Genomic DNA, 21,671 nt, shown 5'->3' on the forward strand with positions numbered 1-21,671 from the left:
CCTGAAGAATGAGGCTACATCTACCTGGTGACTGTTCTCCCTGAGAAGGGATTTCATTTCTCATGGAGATTTAGATGCATTTGGCAAGGCCTCGCTTCCCGTAAACCTGCTCCAGCTGTCAGAGCCACATTCACGGGCTTTAATTCTTGGGGGGGCGGAAAAAAAATAAAAATGACAATGATTTACTGTGGACCTCCCTTCCCAGGGTCTGGCTGCTCCAGTCCTTCGCTAGAGCATCCTCCAGACCCAGCTTGCTGCAGTGAGGAGCCAAAAAGTTGCCTGGTTTCTTACCCTCCTGTATTAATCATCTGTGATTTCTTCTATCTCCCATCCTGCCTGCTGCACTCGGGGCTTTTGTTTGCCAAAATTGTCACCCAAAACCATGGGGAGTGTAAAAATACCGAAAAATGCATGTGACTCTCTCCATCACATCCTCACTCATAATACAAAAGGACAACACATGAATTTCTAATTCTATCTTCAAGAGCTTTAGGATTCTTAATCAACACCCTGATTAGAGACGACAATTATTTTTGCAGCTGATTTGCATGCCAGGCTTCCACTGATAATTAAACCACCTCAGATTTCCCTCTTTTTCCATTAAAAATCCAACAATGATACAAGATTGATGATATATTTTCCTTGTGCACTTATTAAAGCCTGCGGCACGGCCAGGGTTCGGAGGCAACGCCGAGACTCCTGATGCTGTGCACCTCGAGGAGGTGTTGCTACCAGGATTACACTTCGCAAATCCTTTTTTAGCAACATTTCTAGCTTTCCTGGCCACAGCAACCAGGGATATTTGCACTTTCCCCCCCCTTGCCTGGGCCCAGCTCCTGGCATTTTATCCACAGCATGCGTTAGATTGATTGCAACGAGGTGGACGGTTGTATTCAACAAGAGGGTATCAGAGCACTTAGCTTAGTCTCAGCAGAAAAGCACTGCTTGGCGGGGGGTGGCTTGATTTTCAGCTCTGGAAATCAGCACAGGAGACCCTAATGGCTCTGCAAATCCACTCCCCCCCATCCCCCCCCATCTCCATCTGACCCACCTCACAGTGTGTTGGAAATGCAGCCTTGCCAGGGCAGTCGTTCACGAGATTTTTTTCCTATCCCATTGCACAAGGGTGGCTTTTTATCCAAATACTTCTCCCGGCCTCATTTTCAGCAAAACCCTCCAAAACCCCCTCGTCAGCAGCAGACACCAGCAAACATGACCCTGTGTATCGCTACACCCCGCAGCAGCCAGCTGCAAAACGGGTTTTCTTGGACAGGAAAGCAGAAGACAACAGCTCATATGGATCCAGGCTGAGAGGCAGCCAAGTCCTTTTAAGATGCTGCTATTTCTTTGCAAAACAACCCTCCAAACCATTTTATATCACTTATTAGACTGAAAAACAGGAACTCAGCATTTCTAACAACTCCTCTGCATGATACAAACACAACTGATAGCCCAGTGCTTTGGTATTTATTCTACGTTAAAGCAGCAGAGCCTACTAAAATACAGTGTGGTCCATATATATATATTTTTTCTTTACCACCTCACGCTGATGCTGTCTCAAACCGCTTTGCAAGGTGGCAATGCAGTTTACAAGAAACCCTATAGCACAGAAATACACGGTAATAACCAGTTGGAAGAGGGTGTTTTGCTGAAACACTGACTAAAAAAAAGGCTCTTGCCGTGCCTTGGCTGCCTTACCTTCCTGATACAGCATGTGTAGGGCACCCCGCATGCCAGCGGCCCGCTGCCGTTGCAGGAGTGGTACTGGTTAACCTCCCAGTCTCGGTATTCATCGCCACCGCAGCAAGAAAACTGCAAAAAGAAGAAAAGGAGAGGATGAGACACGCAGTGGAACCAACCTTGACATCTCCAGCCTGCCGACGCATCCCCCTCCAGCCCTGCCCTGCATCCCCAGTGCCAGCACCGACAGCCCCAGTTATTTTCTGCTTTCCAGGACCCTACATAAGAAGTTGAAGACGCTGCGTGAAAAAAGAAATGTGAGTGTTTAGCCCCATTTTTAGAGCTGCTGCGCGCCTCTGATGCGTGCATGCGTGTATTGGAGGCATCCTTGTGCATGTATTGGAGGCATCCTTGCTTTCACGAGCCCAGGCTCATTCATGCTGCACTGATTTAATTACAGGTGACTAATCCATCCTATTCCTGGGGCACGCAGGAGAGATGGCTCTTTCAGCACCTTGAATGAACGTGTTTCTTGGCTCTCGAAGGCAGCTCAGCTAGTTGGTGCCATTCGACAAAATGCTAATAAGGCTCTGCAGTCTAACAGGGATTTCTCTTCCCGTCAAGTTAAATTAGAGATCAAATGCTACAGCTACAAAGGAAAAAAGCTGCTTTTTTCTTTTGTTCGCACAATAGGGGAAAAAAAAAGAAAAAGAAAGTTTAATGAAAGTCATTTTCTGTTCTCCACAGAATAAAAGTGGGCTTATTACATACCGAGTCATCCCTTCTCTTGGTAAACAAGCTTGAATCCTTACATTTTTCTCCTGGAAAAAAAAAAAGCCTGAAGTGGGCAGGAGAGGTTTGTGTGCTTGATAACAGGAAAAAACCAGGTTTTCCCTGTTTCTTGAAGCACCACTCTCTTCAAGGAGCAGTTTTCGGGAGAGGTTTAACTCTGTGAGCATCTGCTCCCCATCCTGCTGATGGGCTGGGGGCAATACTCGCCAGTGGGAGTAGGAAAAGCCACCAGCTCTCAGGGTCCTCCTGGCCTCCTCCCACGCCAAAATGTGCAGATACAGCCAGGAGCAGCCAACCCACAGACTTACAACTATTTTTTAACTTCTTACCTTTAATTCCTCTATTGCTTTTAATCCTTCCCCTTAGCGAGGGTGAGCGTTGCCTAGAAAGAGGGGGAGAAAAACACCTAAAGGGGTATGGGCTGTTGGTACCTATTTGATATCCCCAGGCTGCAAAGAAATTTTTTCCATTTGTTCCTGTAACTGTGCAAAAATTGGTAAAAAAATCCTTATGACGAGGCTTATTAGCTGCCAGGAAGCCTCACACGGGTGTTTTCTTCTCTGCAAACAGAGGTTTAGCCCAAACTCCTGTCGTGCCTGGATTTATTTCTCATAAGCCAAGACAGACTGCAGTGTGGGTTTTACCTTCAGGTGGGCTCCCGGAGCTGGGAGAAGCACAACAAGCAGAAAAACCAACGCGAGCCCACGGAAAGAGCCTCGCGGGTGGCATCCGAGGAGCTCTCTGTGTTGAGGACCGCAGCCGCCACCTGCAAGATGCTGGCTCGTTACGACCAAAACCATCACCCTGTAACGTGCTGGAACGAGCCGTGCTGGTGAAAGCTGCCTTTCATCTTCCCCAAGGAGAAAGGAGGAGGTTTCCAAGCGCAACATCCCTCCGAGCCTTACTTTGAGTTTGGAGCTACTCGGGTTTGAAGACCTGAAGCCCCGGCAGCTCTTTGAAATTCAAATCCTGTGCTCAGCAAAGCAGTTTGAACTCTCCTTTTCCACCTGTAGTTGGCAAACCATTAAAAAAAAGATCAAGCGAGGAGCAGCGGAGAGCTGCAGTTAGCAACTTGCAGCAGACCTGGGCTTTTGAGTCACCGTGATCTCCAGCCTCGCATCCAAGGCCTGCAAAGGGCAATAGTTCAGCAAAAATGCCTGATAAAAACATCTAAGTATTATTTTCTTTAGGGCAATTTATTTCCATATCTATTTGCTCACAGGCAGCCAGACCAAGCAGGTGTTGACAGCTAAAACCACATTATTTGTACCATCAACCTGGTAATGAAAAATGTCTGGCACTTTGGACAATAATTACTTGCTGGTTTTACTGTATGATGCTGGTTTAAGTGTGAAAGGCAGATGGCTCTACTTTAAAGCATCGCTTGAGAGAGGGTTTAAGCAAAATTGAAATCCTGAGGAGCGTAGTGTGGTTTTGTCCGACCTAAATAAGCCATGTGCCGGCTCACCTATGCATAGACAAGGGTTTTAATAAGGAAAACAGTGAGAATAACCCCTAAACGATGGTAACAAGCTGCTCTGAGATTGTGTTTTATCAAAAAAACAGGTCTGGATGCAATCCTTCCAGACTGACTGCTAGTCTTCACTCTCTTGCGGGCTGCTCGGGTCCCGTAAAAGCAATTTCCCTTCTCTTAAAATCACTTATTCCTCTGCATCGCCTCTCCCCTGTCCTACCCTCCGGTCAAAGCAACCCTACATTTAAATTGCCCAACGTTGGCTGTCGTTCCTGGATCGGAAATCATAATTGCTAATAGAAAAGCTCACAGTGATGAGCTAAACGTTCTTGCAGAGCTCCTTCTCTCGCTACAAGCTAAAATGTGCAGACGTTCAAGACTTATCAGCCACACTATAAGTGGCAGCCAACTTCTTGTAGTACAGACAGAGACTTTGAGATGAAGATCGTCCCCCTGAAAACTTTTTATTACAAGACAAGGGAAGAAGGAGACGGGGCAAAATGTTGCAAAAATGCAATGAGATTATATGCTCAGTACCTGATCCTTGCTTCTTTGGAGATACAGAATCCTTCCCGCAAATATGTTCTGCTTTATCTGGAAATTTGTGGTCTAATCTCCTCATTACCACTCGTTGGGGATGGCTCCAACATGAACTTCCCGACTGCTGGTGGCAGCAGCCATTTATCATTCATACAGAGAGGTCTGAATTACAGCATCTTTTTAGAGAGGTTGGAGTAAAACTTGAAAAAGATTCGGATCTTTCTCAGAATCAGTTGCATCTTGCGACCTTCAGAGGGCTCCTGGTCTTATTAACGTGCTCGGTTCACTAATGATGACTCCAAGAATCAAAAGCAGGTGTTTAAGCCCAGAAAGGGGAGAGTGGAGGGCACCACCAGCCTTGAATTCCAGCTACATCAAAGAAAGAGCTTCGCAGTCTCCTTTTTCTTCAAAGCGAGAGACAAGATTCACATGTTTGTGATGCTTTGACCCATAATGAAAGGCGAGAAATCAGGCTGAGGTGAGAACGTTCAAAGTTTCTCTGAAAGCAGCTTTGCCGGCAAAGCCTGGTTCTGCTCTCCAAAACCAACCCAGGAGATGTAAAATCGCTGCGATTTCCCTCCTAGCTCTCAAAGTTTGGGGGTTTCCCACTTTTTTTTTTTTTTTTTTTTTCCATTCGCCAAATGCTTCGAGCCAAGTGCTTCACTCTCATAGTAACACAAATAACGGATAAACCAAATATCCTCACGAGCAAAACCTACATCCCCCAAATTCTCAGGAGCAGCTCTTGCCAGTACTGGAAAAACCAAATTATACATTGGAGCCAACCAAACTTGTCTGGACCAGCCAGACACTCAATGATGTGGATAATGACTTCAAATCCTGACCCAACTTGGCTTTTCAGCGTACTCACGGGGACGCGTCATCGCTTTGCTGAAGCACCGCTACCCTGGGTTTCAAGAGTCAAAAGAGAAACAGATCTAGCCGGGCCTCAATAGAAGGAATTAGGAAGGTGTTTTAATTTAATATTTAATATTTAGTACCTCAAGGAAGCTACACGGTGCTTACAATAGAAGGCAACAGCAGCAGCGTATCAAGAGTTTGGTTAAAAACAATAGATTTGGGAGGATGGTTTAATTGACCCGCAGGCTGGCTTGAGGATGGGGGCTGGATCTTGCCAGCTCCTGGCAGGCTCTGAGTGTTCGATATGAGACAGAATATGCAACCACACGTATAAAAACGTTCAAGCAGACTATGCCAAGCCCCAGTATTGGACTGGGCACAGCTCTTGTCAGCACCAAGAGCAGTTTGCTCCCGGTCTTGCCCGTGGAGAGGCTGGAGGTCTCCTCTCCTTCCAGCGACTGTGTGAAAACACCTTATCTGCACTTCTCCCATTGAGACAAGGGCTTGGCCAGCTACTGATGACACCTTGAGTAAAAAGACTTACCTAAGGTGGCCTACCTAAGGGTCACTGCAGCCCTGAGGCAGCTTTAGCCCATGGTATTTTATCCTTCCATCTCTCTGCGCAGGCTGGGGTAGCGATCAAAAGAGCTTTCAGGCATCAGGCACTGGTTTCCCATCAAGACCAGGAAATATAAACAGCCTGGCTGTCCACGCCATGGTGTGGAGCAGAAGATGCTCTTTGCAGGGCACACAGGTGGCAGAAAAACTCACCAAACCCCGCTGCGGGGTGAGCGGGGAGAGCAGCACAACGCAAAACCGTGCCAAAAGAGCAGCACAAACCAAGAAAGATCGAGATATTCAAGACAGATCAAGCGAGGCAACGCAGGGATGGGAATAAACTCCAAAAATACAGGGAAAACCGATGCTTCTGCCTCAGGCAGGCATAGAATTCACCACTCCTTGACAAACTTCACAACCAGACCTCCCCAATGCCACCCCTCCCTCCAAGCCCAAACCTTTTCCTGTACGAAATCCAAGATGTTCTTGAAGTCAAGGTCATCGTAATAGTGTCTGATGCCCTCTTGGATATTGGAGTGGAAAACTGCATTCATCTGGTGACAGAAAAAAAAACAAAACCATGGCTCACACATGGGAAAGGCACTGAGAAAATATTGCAGGACATGAATTTTTTTTCATAGCAAGTGTCACCAGCTGTTACCGGAGTAAGAATTTAACCTGTGAGCCTATTTCCTGGGGCAAAATTCATCATTTTTGAGCTCTCAGAGCTAGCAGCATCATTTTTGTGGTCTCAGGGCTAGCAGCATCCCATAGCATCTCCCCATTTCCTGCATGTGTGAGCAGACCCACACACCTTTGCCCACCCAGCTTTTCCTATATTAGATTGAATTATTAAGGTGATTTCTTTGAAAGCTCCCTCAAATTCTCAATCTCACCGGCTAACAGGATTTTAACCACCGGCAGGGGGGTTCTGCTGTGTTAGGAGGGGCTGGAGGGGGTGAAATGGGCTGCGACAGCCAACGCCACCGGCCGCACGGTGATTTATCCGTGGGATGAGCAACATACGGGAGCAGAGACGACCTCAGAGCCCTCAGTCACTCCTAATCCCAACAAATCATCCAGGAATTCAATCACACCCTGAAAGGGAATGGCTCTCCCTGCTGCCCTATCTCCGAGGAGGCTCTGCCACATCAGGCACTTCACATTAAACATTAATGGAATGGAAAATGTATTTTATAGATGCCTGGGAAGCGTATAAGGGAGCTGGGAGCGGCGGCTCGAAATGTCCTATGCAGAGCCTGGTGCAGGTTTGCCTGACAAACCACCGAGCAGAAATATTAATGAAGGAAAAAGGAACTTTTTTTCTGAGTTAGAAGCAGAGGAAAGGTGGTGGGGAGGGGAAGAAAACGTTTTTCATAATTCACTCTGACATGAAAATTAGAGGTTGGGCAAACTGGGAATGGGGAGAAGAACGGGGAATAAAGAAAAAGAGAGATGAAGGCACGTCAGAGCAGCAAACAAAGCCTGCCGACAGCGAGGGATCAGGCAAGGAGATCTGAAAAAAACCTTTAAGAAATTGCTCATGTGGAAGTTTATTAAAATGTTAATTCCCAGTTTGCCCACCGTGAAGACCAACACAACGGGCAATGCCGGGGTTTTACCATCTTCTGCCTGGTTTTCCCCAGATGGGCTCACCCCACGAGCCTAACGCCTTCCCAGGAGATGCCAGCCCCAAGGCAGCCTCTGTAATTAAATCTTGATTTTAAGGTGGGAGATAAATGTCACAGGGTTAATCATGAAGTTCTGGTTATAAGACCTCCCCACTCCCTTTCCCTTCAAGGATGCTGAACCCATTATCTCTGATAATCTCCCAAACCCCATTTGCATATCAACAGAGCCCATTTCAATGCTTAGCAGCTTCAAGGCCACTAAATTAGTTCCTCGTCCTTGCTTATTTAATACAAAATCCAATTAAATATGTTTTTAACAAGTTTAAATAAACAACCATTGTTCCAAATGCAGATTTGTGCCTCCGAACAATTTTAGGTCAAGTGGATTCATCGCTTGTCGGATCTCTCTTTTCTCTCTCCCTCATTGTTTGATTTTTAATTAGGTTTTGATATCACCCGTTAAATTTAAATTAAGGCACAATTTAGGTGCTAATGGTTTCTACTCAATCCAGGAGTTGAATCACGAGGCTGCAGTCCCCTCTCCTGATGGTACCAGTGGTTCCCCATTGCAATCCTGCAGTGCAGGATGGTGCTGAGCACCGTCACTGAGGCTCAAAGGTGGAGCAAAGCAGAGGATTTCATGCTGAATTTCACAAAAACACAGCCTCTATGAGGCAGCAGATATAGGTTTTTCTACATGGAGGAAGGACTCAAGCAATCTGATCTTCCTTGGAGAAGAACAGCTCATCACTGGTGCACCAGGTTTTTCAGGGATCAGAGGGTTTCTGAAAGCTCCGAGAAGCTGCCGGATGGGGTTGGCTGCAGCATCCAAAAGGCAACGTCCTCTGCTGTTGCCCCTCCTCAACTTTGGGGCTTATCAAGCCCACAGCTCCCAATCCCAGCCTGGCCTTGGTGCTCACCAAGCCAACAGCTCCCAACCCCAACCTGCCTTTGGGGCTCACCAAGCCCACAACTCCAACCCCAGCCTGGCCTTGGGGCTCACCAAGCCCACAACTCCAAACTCAACCTGACCTTGGGGATCACCAAGCTCTGGTTCCAACTCCAACCTGGCCTTGGGGTGCACCAAGCCCACAACTCCAACCCCAACCTGGCTCTGGGGTTCACCAAGCCCACAATTCCAAATCCAACCTGGCTTTGGGGCTCACCAAGCCCACAATTCCAAATCCAACCTGGCTTTGGGGCTCACCAAGCCCCCAGCTCCATCCCCAACCTGGCTTTGGGGCTCACCAAGCCCACAATTCCAAATCCAACCTGGCTTTGGGGCTCATCAAGCCCACAACCCACACTCCAACCTGGTTTTGGTGTTCACCAACCCCACAACTCGCGCTCCAACTTGGCTTTGGGGCTCACCAAGCCCCCAGCTCGAAACCCAACCTGGTTTTGGTGTTCACCAAGCCCACAACTCCAACCCCAGCCTTGATGGGTTGGAAACGATCAAGCTGTTTGCATGTAGGGGAATCAATTTTTAGAGTCCGTAGGTAGGAATCTCAGTTGTTCTCCTGCCTTGTGCATTCACGGAGGCAGCAGAGATTGAGATTAGCAATTTAATTGTTTGATGGATTGCAAGGGTAAGATTAAATTGAAAATGGTAGGGTTTCTGCGCCAGAAGGCGGGCGGCCAAAAAGGACATCTGTTGGAAGCATTTACCATCTCGCCAGCTCAGCTATAACTCTAACCTGTCCCTGTCCTTGCAAATGCAAGCCAGCAGTTAACATAATTGAGATGAGGAGCTTAATGAGCCTTCAAGAAAAAAAAAAAAAAGAAAACCAAACACCAAACCCACAGGGTTTCGGCTGAGAGTCTGCACAGGGAGCTGCGGTGCGGCTCTGGGTGGTGCTGGAGATCCATCGCAGCTCTGGAGCACGATGTGCAGCCCCAGGAGAGCAAGAGCCATGAAAACCTTCATTTTCAGGGCACATGCTAACATATCCTTGAGGAATTTTCCTCCCCGACGATGCGGGGCTGCAGTCTGTCACCGCACAGCATCCAAAGGCCTCCCCGATCGCACCCACCTTGTTTTCAAAGATGATTTCAATGAATAGCAGCAGCAGCTCTGTGAGGAAGATCACCAGAAGGACCCAGAAGAACTGAAAAGAGAAAGGGAAGGATTAGCCCCGCTCCAAGTCAGGCAGTTAGCCACAACCAGGGAGACCTGGAAACCAGGAGCTGCTTTGAAACACTTTGAAGTCATGTCATTTCATTACCAGCTCCCCAGGGACCTGAAAATCTCCTCCAAAGATCTTGGTCCTAACAGGTAAAGCATTTTGCTCCCTTATAGAAAGTGAGGCAAGAAGGAAGGATGGATGGATTGAAAGAAGAAGCCATCTGAGTGGCCAAATTCTGCATGGGGAAAAGGGTAAAAGGGATGCAGTGGGAGCAAATGTTATATCTGGGTAGTCGCAGGTGCGCAGCATCCCTCTGCGATGGGATGCTGGTGCCAGGTGGAACACTGACATTTCCAAGCTGAACATCCAGTGGAGGATCATCCATCCCCCAGATATGGGCAATAAAACTCATGCCTCTGCCAGAAGGGATTGTGGCACCACATTTAGGTTGGAAATCAATGTCCTGATGGAGCAAACAATTGAAAGGAGAAGGTCTGATGTTCTTGCAGCCTGCACCCGTCAGTCTCTTGATGCTTTGGTCCCTAAAGGAGGGGTCTCATGGGGCATCACACCTGACTTGGCAGAGGATGGAGAGCAAAGCTCTGCTCGGCTCACACTTGTCTCCCCAAGGCTACCTCCAGCAGCGACTTTGGAGACTCACCAGAAAAAGGAAGGTGGAAAGTTACCATGGTAACTAGCTAAAAATCCAAAAGCAAGTTAAAAAAAAAGGGGGGAGGGGGCAGGAAGTGGGGGGGAAGAGGTAATTTATTACCACAATATTCACTTTGACCACTGGTTTATTAGAACAGCCTGTTTACAAAGGCAGGCAGTGCAGGGACCCACATGCCCCGAAATGATTTCCCAAGCTTGCCAAAACTAAAGCACCATTGCAGCAAAATGCCACTTCATGCCCCACACTATCGGGGTTTTTAATTATCTACCCACTGATGAGTTTTGCACTGTGCATATTTGCGAACAGCCAACGAGCGTGGCTCCACTAGAGCAGCAGCATCACTTCCATCACCAGCTAAATCAGTTCATAACAGGCCAGGTGTAATTAGGCAAGGAATCCAATTAACTAAGCACCTGTTATCTGGTGGCAGAGCTGATGTGCATCTGAACTGATATAAAACGGGGCTGCTTTGGGAGGAAGGCCAGGGAAGCGTGGTACACGGTTTGATCAAGCAGGGCATGGCTAGAGCTTGTAACGCTGCGGCAAGCAGTGAGAGGAATTCCGGTTTGGAAACGTTTTTGCTCTTCAGCCTTAGTTACAACTCAAGAAAGAGGGGGAAAAAAAAAAAAGGAAGAAGCAAGCAAGAAGCAAGCAAAGAAGCAAGCAAAGAAGCAAGCAAGAAAGAAGAAAAAAAAAAAAAGGGAAAAAAAGAAGCAAAGGAAAAAGGAAAAAAGGAAACAAGAAGAAAAACAGAAAAAGGAAACAAAGGAAACAAAAGGAAACAAACAAAAGGAAGCAAAGGAAACAAACAAAAGGAAGCAAAGGAAACAAACAAAAGGAAGCAAAGGAAACAAACAAAAGGAAGCAAAGGAAACAAACAAAAGGAAGCAAAAGGAAACCAAAGGAGGAAAAGGAGGATAAAAGCAAAAAAAAGGAAAAAAGGGGTGAAAAAAGCAAAAATTAAAAAAAAAAAAAAAAGAGTGCTTTCTCGTTTGTGTACCAGGAACTGGTTGGCACTCTTCCCAGCCCGCTGCGGGCAGAGACAAGCCGCCACAGCTCCGAAGCCCGAGCAGGGACCCCGCCGCGCTCGCGGTCAGACCAGCACACCCAGAATCACCTACAAGCCAGCACGGCGCGGCATGCGCAGCGTTTCCTCTTGCCCAACACATGAGAGGCCCCTCCGAAAGCACCAGCCCTGCAGCTCCCCCCAGAAATCCAGGATTTGAACCCCAAAGACCCCTCGTGCCGGTTGCTGGGTGGTTTTTCCGCTCTTCCTAGCGCTTTGGCCATTGCACACCATGCGCTGATTTTATCCCCCGCTCCATTTCCTTCTTCCAGCCTCAATTTCTGCCGTGCAGCTCGTCAGTTCAAGGTGTAAGAGGCGAGGTTTATACAATGCAACTCAGCTGTGCATACTGAAATCGAAGGTAATATTTAATATCCAGGTTTGATATCCGATTTATAAAGGTCCATGGGACACTAACTGCACCCAGCTCTTAGGAAAACGATGACCGAACGTGGCTTTCAAAAGGGAGTTCATAGGTGGCCAAACCATCGTTTCCAGGAAAGCAAGCCCCCCAGAAAAAGAGTTTAACTCAAGGGCTCCATAAACAGAGGGAAAGCGGCGGCATTAATTAGGAAGAAAGCCACAGCAGATGCCAATAGCAATTCCTTGCAAGAGGAAAACTGCAAACCTGGGAAGTTGTTACGTAGGTGATGCCCAGCCCCCCTGGGCACCCCACCACACGTAACTTTGCCTTCAGAAAGCCCAGAATTTCCCTTATAATTTATAGAGGTTTTGCAAGAAAAGCAACCACAAAGCTGGGTCTCCAGCACGAGCTTGGAAAATTGTGCAGCCTGAGCAAAAACCAGCTCTTCTTCCTCCAAATAACGGCTGAGCGGAGCGTGCAAACCCTCGCCAGCTGCATGGACAGAGCAGAAGGTGGCACCTTTTTTGCATTCACAAGGATTGCAGCAACCACCGGTAACCATAACACACATTTTGGAGCAAAATTGCTGGCAACGTCCATGCTGGTCTCTCTTAACCAGTGCATTGCAGCCCCTGCTGTCTGCCAGCCCCCATAAATCAGTTTTGGTCCTTAAAAAGACTCCAGCAGCAAAATAATGAGTGAAAATCCACATTAAACAGCATTTAACCCTGCCTTGAGCTGCCTCAGATTTGCAGCAAGTTCAAAGTGGCAAAGTAAAAATAAAACCAAACCACCAAGCAGTACATTGAAGAGCTGGTTTTCCCCCCAGATTTTGCAAAAATTCACCCTTTGCATGGAAGTGGTGGTGCCTCCACAGCGTCACCCATAGGCTTCACCATTTGCAGCCCTGAGAGGAGACAAACGCTGCGAAGGAGGAACTGGGAAGGTGCCTGAGGATCCCACCCACCACCCAGCACAAAGCAAAGCCCAGTTTTCGTGGAGAGAAACTCCCCAGTAAAACCTTCCTCTTGGCCGAAACGGCTGGATTGGGGAGAAGTTGCTCAGTTCTGATTAAATTAACACTGGCTGCAGCCAGCTCCCTTTAAATAGCTCATCAATTCAAAAGCTCACAATAAATTATACTGCTTAATTCCCTCAAACACCTTGACAAGAAGACTAATCACCCCCATGCCCACCATCAGCAGAGCTCCAAGCTGCTCCCTTCCCTCCTCTTAGTCTCCAGCGCCGTTTTGCTCATCGTTAATGTTTCCCAAAGCCCAACTGAGCACAGAAGGAAAGCACCCAGGGACCACACACTGCCTCAGGTTTAAAGACTAATCTCCTTCCAATTTGGGGAATAACCCCCTTCATTAGGGTCATTTGACATAAGCAATATATAGGTAGCCTGGAGTGATCCCTTCCCGTACGTCCTCTGGGTGTTTGGTTTTCTGCCACCTCCCTCCACCAGATGGGATGTCTCGCCATCAGGTTTCATCTCCCAGAAGCTTAAAACCCACCTGAAATCCTGAGTTGGTCCAGAGTAAACTCTTCCAGCCCTGGGTCTGGCCAACGGAGGGGTACAAACCTGCTGCTGCTTCGTTTCCAGACCACGAGCAGCGTGCAGCCACCTGCAATTTCCAGCTCAAATGTGTCCTCACCTGGCAGAAGGGATGAACACGGGTCCAGGGACGGGCTGGAGGCACCGAGGCTGAGGGATGGATAAGCCACGCAGGGATTTATTTGGGAGCCAGCCCAGGGAAGGAGCCCTGAGCCATGGATAGAGGCTGAGCATCACTCCTGAGCTCAGACGCACTTAAGACACCTATAAGCCATTGGAAGCTCAGATGCCAAGCCCCAGTGTGGCTCCAAAGGGATTTTGGATGGGAGAGGGATGCTGTTTGCTAGAGATGAAGTGGGGAAAGGAGAAGACACAGGCAGTAGGAGGGAAGAGCTCCTGGAGCATCATGAAAGCACCAGAGAAATCTGTGATGTTTATTTAATATGAGCAAGCTCCAGCTGTGAAATGCTGCTGTGATCTCACAGCGCGGCCAGGGAGAGTAACCGGCTGCCACAACTGCAGGGAAAAAAATTAAAAGAAAAAGAAAATCCCCAAAAAGCCTTCCTTTCTACCTGGCGCCAGGAGTTTCCCCTGTGGCAACCAGGGGCTGATATAGGAAAAGATTTTACTTCTTGATGATCCATTTCCTCCCTCGGCTCAGTCACAGGAAAGGATGAGATAGTAAGAACTGTAACGAGGATGATAATTTCTAGAGAGGCCATAATACAAGCCAAAACAAAAAGAAATAAACCTATAAATAGATTCTTGGCTACTCTGCAGTGGGATACTGGGAAAACTGAGGCTGAGGATGCTGCTTCTGAATCCTCCTGCCCTCCTGATGAACTTCACATTAAAGTAGTACAGGCAGATCATAAACAGCTGCCTAATTTAAGACATCAAGTGGGTGTTTTACTGAGAAAAAGTTACTGGTCATACTTAAAAGACTCTGCAAGCCCCATATAATGAGACCCTATAGAGTGAACAGAGGAGGAACAGAGGGGTTTGAACCCCCTCTTTGAATTCTATCCTCACTCCAGGCTCTACAGTCACCATTAAACCCCTGTGGGAACAGGTACATTCCACATTCATGCAAATAACTTCCCCAATATTTTATTTTTATCCATTTCTATAGCTGCTTCTGCAGCGAAGGAGCTAAGTCAGCCCCACCAAAGCCAATGCAAGAAAAGGGTTTAGACCTTTTCATATAGAAGTGGCAACAGGTCATCAAGGGATGGAAAATCTGGACCTCCCATCCCCAAGATGAAAAGAAACTCGTGCAATTTAATTTCTCCTCCTATAAAACACGAATCACCCTGGTTTTCCATGCCCAGGAGTTTACAGGATGGTGGCCCCCAGGTTTTGCTGCATTTTTGGGCATCCAGACAGGGAACTGGTTGTTCCCTCTTGATAAACGGGAACAGATCAAATGTGCCACTGGCATGAAGCACACCCGATGCAGGGGCGTGTGATAAATAAATCTTTCACTCTACCTGGGAGGCCACTAAATCATCCCCTTGGCAAGCACCTGCCACCTCCTCCTTCTTCAGTGAGACTGGCCACAGAAGAGTCCACAGTTTCACATAAGCACAGAAACACAGAGCTTTTGATCCCCAGACTGAAATTTTATATTTTTAAAAGAACTGTTTCCTCCCAATGACATGTTAGAGCTTTCTCCCACGCAGAGTGGCCCTTTTTAAGGGTTTGCTTTTTTTCCTGACAGTTGCATGCAGCCCTTCCTCTGAAAACCCAAATAATTGTTTATTCCCACATCGAAAGAGCTTTCATAGCTGCTTTGAAGAGAAAAAAGAAAAGAAAAGAAACCCAAAAAACAACCCACCAAAATCTGTCAGGAATGTCTCCTACACAGATAAAACAAGGACAACAAAGCCCAGATGAAGAGACTTGGCAGAACATCTTCTGTTGTAGCAGTACAGCACTAACCCTCCCTGCCCAGGGCACTATTTTATCCAAGCAAACCACGTTATTTTATTCAGGGGGCAGGAACGTGCCCCTGCTGCCCATGTACCCAGGCTGGGGCTCGTCACCCCATCTGGGTTTCACGCCTGCATTTGCCAAACCTCCAGCCAAAAGACACATTTCCTTTATGCTTCAGAAGCTGAATAACCAAGAAGCCTGGGTTTAATCCCCGAAGAGCCAGCAGCCTTGCAAACAACCCACTGGGGCTACCCAAGAGCCGTGGTCCATCCCCCGCAGCCCAGGTACCAGCCCTACCTCCACCAAGTCCCACAGGTGCCTGCTCTGCCCCTTGGAAGAACAAATTTGGCTCCCCAGACCTGCCAGAAACCCCCTTTCTATTTCCTTCGGTCTTTTATAGCCTGCAGCTGCTTTTAACCCTTCCTTGGCTATAGCCCTGCTCCCATCTCAACACCAGGTCAGATGTAACATGCTCGTGTTCCCCAAAACCCAGAGAAAAGGAGGTTTTCATGAAGAGGGATGGATGTCACCTCTTAGACCTCCCCTCCATCCAGTTCTATGAGCAACGGCTCCTTTCAAATCTGATTTTTTTCAGACTTTGAGAGCCAAGCAATCAAACATTACCTCTTTTCAAAGATCTCTGTACTTGTTGCTTCCCCCCCCCCATCAGAAAACTATTTCAATGGCACAATCAGCTCAATCCTTTAATGAACACCAGGCTATTCACTGGAAACTCAACACAGATTAAACCACTTGGATGCTATTAACATCACCTCAGACTTTGCAAAAACCTCTCCTCACTCTTATCCGGGTGCTCAGCAGCATTCTTTCACCGTGCAACGGGTGGCACCAACTTCAAGCGGTTCTCTTTAGGGAGTCAAAATGCAGCACGAGATATAACTCTTATTTATCAGAAACACGTGTTGAAAAGGTACATAACTCCAGAGGTGTCCATATAATCCACTCTTGGAGGATTTTTGGAAGGATTTTGTAACGTCAGCCCTTCATCAGGTTTTCCAGAAGCTGCGAAGCCCCACTAACTCACTGCAAGGGTGGCTGTTATTATTGCAATGGCTAATTTAGCGATGAGATTAAAGAAGAAAGGGGTGAGCACCAAGGAAAGAAACATGACATGCTGCGAGTCTGCTGGTGATGCTCAACATCTGAGGCTGGGGAAGAATAAAGTTCGGGGGTTTTTGCTGCTCACAAAACCTTCCCAAACTGCTCCTAGAAAGACGGTGAGCGGGCACACTGCAAGAAATTCAGTGTGAAAGTGCCGATAATTAGTATGGCAAGGGAATCATTAACTCCCCCAGGGCTTCAGCCCCCTCTTCTCCCTCAGAGCCAAACCTGGGCCAAGCAAATCCCCTTTTAAAGCACGTTGGGGTGATTAAAAAGTCCCAGCCAAGAGGCAAGCAACTCTTAAAGGGAGGAGATCAGCCACGACTTCTCGTACAAAGCTCCTTCTGCCACCCTGGGGTTTGCCACTTTGTCTCAAGCAAATGAAATAATAATAATTAGAAGGGCTTGAAAAATCACAGATTTAAAGGAGAATAAATTAGATGCATAGGGCTGGGTAAAAAGCGCTGGAGGGTCTCTGCAAGGCTTTTTCTCACTGTATTTTGCGGGGATTTGGGTTTTAGAGGGTTTGCAGGTCCATCCCACTCAGGGGAAGGCTGAAGATGCTGGATGCTTGTTACACAAATAGGGAAGCATCAGTACCTGCCTGCTCCCAAGCCCTGCTGCACTGGCTCCAGTCCCTAGCACAAAGATGGGATTCTCCTGCTTTTGCTCCTGGGTCCGGGATATTTTCAGCTCTCCTGGCAATCCCGAATGCTTGCTGCTGTGCAAATGTCAGATTCTCCTCATTTATCCACCCCTCTGTGCGGCTAAGCAGAAAAAAAAAAAAGAAAAGAAAAAAATCTAGAAAGTGGTGGTTTTGTTCAGAAAGCCTGTAATCAGAGCATGCTGTATAATCAGTGGGCTTAGGAAGTAAAAAGAAATATATGCAGATTCCCGAGCAAACCTCGGCAGGAAGGAGTTTCTTCAATCACTTTTTTCCAGCAGGGTCTATTTGTGTGCTAATTACCGGGAATTTGTTTTTTGGAGAGTTAAAGCAGCATCACTGAAAGCTGCTGGTAGTAGAATATCCAGATATAACTTTTCATTGAGGATGCAGGAGCTGGGGCAGCACAACCTGGACCCCAGCCTAGTCCTCAGGAAGCATAAAGAGAAATGGGGTGTTGCAGTGATGCTTTGCACAAAGCATCCTCAATTAACCCCAAATTTCCCCACAAGCTGACAAAAGCAAGTGGAAAAACGCCTGGTGACCTCTCTCTCAGCAGCAATCATAACCCCAGATGGGTTCAAACACCGAAACGCAGCTTCATTTCTCATGCAAACCTGTAATCAGAAGTTTTTATTATTTTATCAAGTTTTCCACCGTGCTCGGCGTGTGCTGTCCATGACACCACACAGCCGGAGCCTCCCAGCGCTGCCGTCCCAGCAATCGATGCTGCTCTGGTTTGTAACACGTGGCGCTGTGGTGGAGGTGGGATGCACCTGACCTCCAAAACCTGCACCTTTTGCAATCAAAACCTGCAGCCACTTCTCCAAAAGCCGCATCTCACTGATGGAAAAACCACACAGCACGGTCTCTTGCTGTGGCTAGGGCAAAAGGGGCAACTCTTTCTCCTTCGTCCTCTAACAGGGCAGAAATAGCTGAAAAAACAGCCTAAAAAAGATGCTGGTCAAATCTCATTTCAGCTGGAAATTGCTTTATTTTTTTTTCTGTTAGGGAATTTCCATATTGCCCACAAACTTCCCATTTTTCCCCTGCATCTTCAACCGCCTGGGTCTCCCTCGTGCATTTTGCAGGGACAGAAAAATCCACCTCCAGCCATCACCCACCAGCTTTGCAAACCCAGGCCAGCCCCAGCTTCACCCCAAATTCCTCCAGCCCCCCAGGTCACCACGCTCACCACGCACACCCTGCAGTAAATGGATGAGCTGGACACCCCAACCACGTCCTCTGCTTTCATCCAAAAGGGTTTCCAGCCCCATAAAACCACAAGGAATTCACTGGAGCCAAATACCCAAGTGGGTTAAGTGCAAGCAACGCATCCACAAAACACAAACTTTTTTAAACTGCTTCACCCAATGCTTCCCAACACAGAAGAAAAACAAGAGAAAGGCGCTACTTATGGGTGTTTTCACCTTCTCTGACTTAAAATCAGTTTTAAGTGGCTGCTATAGGGTACTGAGTTGGCACTGGCAACGTGGCAGAGGGATGCTTTATACGCCACCGCTGCAATAGAGGGGGGTTGTGTTAATTTTTGCCCCTTTCTCCACACGATCAGAACAAAACCCAGCTGCCTGGACCAGCTCAGACCTCAAAGTGCTCCTTCACACGTGCGCTACCCTGATTGCTTTTATTCAGGGCCCCCAAGCTTCAAATCACTCTAGTAGCTGACTCTCTTCGAGGGGGAATTTATCTTCCCAGGAGAAGGACAATTCTCCAGCCACACAATAGCTCTGTGATTGCCAACCATTTCCCCGCAGCCGCACTCGCTCCTCTCTTCAAACCTGACATATCTGCCATTTCCCAGCGTTTAATCTCTCTATTTACACATGCAATCAGGGGCTGGAGAGGGAGTGGGAAAGCGAATATCAAGCTATCAAGCCCCGCTCAGGAAGTCGCATCGTGGGTCGACCTTCAGAGTGAAAATACAAAATTGCAAATAAAATAAGTGGCAAAGCTGGCGGCGGTTGCTGGAGTTTGCTTTTCACATCTTGCTGTTGCTGACATTTGGAAATAGCAGTATAGATATAAATCTGCTTTTATATATATATATTAAAAAAAGTATTTATGTATTTTTTATGCTGGTTATATATTTATATATATATAAATATAACACCTGCAAAAGGCCAAAAGAGCTGCGGGAGCAGCTCACCTCTCACTGCCACAAACCCAAGGTCAAATCCTGCCTTGGGTGGCCAAGTCTGACAAACACAAGGCAGGGAGAACCCAAAAAACTTACCAAACGGGAAAGAAAATTGGAAAAGTTGGATTTCTTGGCCTGCATGGACCCTCATCTCTCTTCTGTTCGGCATAAAATAAAACCAACTCTATGGAATCCAACCCTGAAAATTCAGGGCTTTATTGATTTTTTGAAAGCTCAAATATCCACGGGGTGAGCGCACAGGTCCCGAGCCCCCGGGCAGGAGATGCTGAGTAAGACACAACACATTTCTAGCAAAAAAAAAGCTCTAAAAAAGGCACAAAGAGGGGCCAGTTTGGGCATATTCAACTGCAAAACCCAACTGCCAGAGCAGCTGTCCCGTTGCATTTCCAGTCCCTAAACCAAAGCATCCCAGCTCCTTGAAGCCATCTAATTGCGCAAGAGAAATATTGATTTTTACAGTCTATTTGCTAAATTACCCTGAACTCCCTCAAAGCAAAGGCAAGCCATTCTCACCAGACAATCCGCCGTTCTTCCAGCCTTGCAAATGTTAATGGCGATAGAAGAAACTTGATTTCCAAACAAATTCTTAAACCATTGATTAAATACGAGCCTTCATAATGCCGATTACACGCGCCAGCAGCTAAAATCCCCAGGCCTTGCCGGTAATTTTTCTAATAAACTTGAGCAGAAAATTGCAAGCAGGCGGTGGCTTTATTGAATAGATTTCGCTTGGGTTATTAGAGAAGTCGTTAAAGATGTGATCATCTGGCTTACACACGGGTACGCATTGTGGGGTTGTGCATGACAATTACAGGTAATGAGTGGAGAGAAGAAGGTTGATAAGGAAAAGATTAAAACCAAAATGTAATTTGTGTTACACCTTGCAGGGGGGGATATTGGAATAATATATCCAGCAGCAGATTCGGGGGCTGGGTGCTTTCCTGTTTTGCCTAAGAGATATGTTTTTTCTCCAGGGAGCTAAGGGAAATAAAAATCCATCAGTCGGCAGTAAGCGAGGGAGATGAACGAGGATTTAACAAGCAGGTGCGCACCTGCACCTACTGCATTTTGTGTAAAAAAAAAAAATAAATATATATATATATAATAAAATGGTTATTAACGTCAAGTGCCATCCCATCAATTTTTGTAGGGCATTGAAATATTTTCTCCTAAACAGAGAGGAATGTATTGCCTGCTTTCCAGGTTAACAAGACATTTATTCAGATGAAGAGACAAATCCATTTTTATCAGGGATTTGAAATTTTGGGGTGTTTTGTGCTCATCGTTGGAGCTTGGGGTGCCTGACAATGCATGTGCAGGCACTCGAGCAGCTGCAGTCTGTCTGCACACACAAGCTCCCAGGAGCCTGATGGGACTCATGCACTGATTTTCCATCAGCATCAATACGAGCATTTTTATGCTGCCTCATGATACGATCTCCAGGGTCGCTCTGGAGCCTGTTTTGGGGCTCACAGGGCAGAGCTCCCTCCTCCGTGGCCCCTGCACCACCAGATTCCGCCTCAAGGCGAATAGATTACAAACCCTCTAACCAATAATGTCTTTTTCAAGAGTTTTCCTGATAAAATTCGGCACAAAACCAGCAGGAAACAACTTCTACAAATGAAAGCAACCTCCAGTCTCCCATGCCTGGAGAGGTTGCTGCGCACTGAGGATGCCCCGCAGTGAAACCCCCTACGAATTCCTGGTAGGAGCACCCACTTTTGGGTGATGGATAGAAATGGTAATATGTTTCACAGACAATTCCAACACAAACACAACTGAGAAGTCCAGGCTTGGCCACGTGGTTTTGCCAATATGACCATGAGCAGGTAAGAGCACAACAAACCATCAAGTACTCCGGTACCATAAAACCACACCAGCAGCGATGGTTCTTCCAGTGCAGCCCAGTCTCACTGTTTAAAATACAAGGATAAAGCATTTTTGCTGGGATAAGCCGCATCTCCACCAGGAAAACACTAATCTAAGGTTGCTCCCATACAAACCTTCAACCCCTTTGAGTGGGCAAGTCCTCCACGGGGCATCCAAGGTGGCAGAGCAAGCCAGAGGTGGACACGCAAACCCACACTCGTGGCACCGGCTCTTAGAGATGCTCTTTAAGTGCATTTTTTGCCCGCGATGAGCTTGCAACACTATTTCCTACAAAAAGGGGTGCCATTACAAGGGCGTGTAGTGATAAGACAAGGGGGAATGGTTTTAAACTGAAAGAGGGCAGATTTAGGTGAGATATTAACAACAAATTCTGTACTGGGAGGGTGGTGAGATGCTGGCATAGGTTGCCCCATCAGCTGGAACGGTTCAAGGGCAGGTTGGACGTCGCTTGGAGCAACCTGGGCTGGTGGAAGGTGTCCATGCCCGTGGCAGGGGGTGGAACTGGGTGGTCTTTAAGGTCCCTTCCAACCCAAACTGTTCTATGATTCTACAATTATG

General features: G+C 47.2%; 1 protein-coding gene across 11 annotated transcripts in view; it reads right to left on the reverse strand.

Moving 5' to 3' along the window:
- The window catches only part of LOC121099276 (tetraspanin-15-like), a 99,020-nt gene that overhangs the window by 14,793 nt on the left and 62,556 nt on the right, over positions 1–21,671 (reverse strand). For 10 of the 11 annotated variants that reach the window (XM_040618017.1, XM_040618027.1, XM_040618024.1 and 7 more), the window contains 3 exons: positions 9,570–9,644; positions 6,364–6,459; positions 1,699–1,812 (listed from right to left, as the gene is read on the reverse strand). In XM_040618017.1, coding sequence (XP_040473951.1) covers positions 1,699–1,812; positions 6,364–6,459; positions 9,570–9,644 — 285 coding nt within the window. The remainder of the gene's footprint in view (positions 1–1,698; positions 1,813–6,363; positions 6,460–9,569; positions 9,645–21,671) is intronic. The other variant, XM_040618019.1, reaches the window with a different exon arrangement.

This window comes from Falco naumanni, chromosome 19, assembly GCF_017639655.2.
Source record: "Falco naumanni isolate bFalNau1 chromosome 19, bFalNau1.pat, whole genome shotgun sequence".
NCBI lineage: Eukaryota > Metazoa > Chordata > Aves > Falconiformes > Falconidae > Falco > Falco naumanni.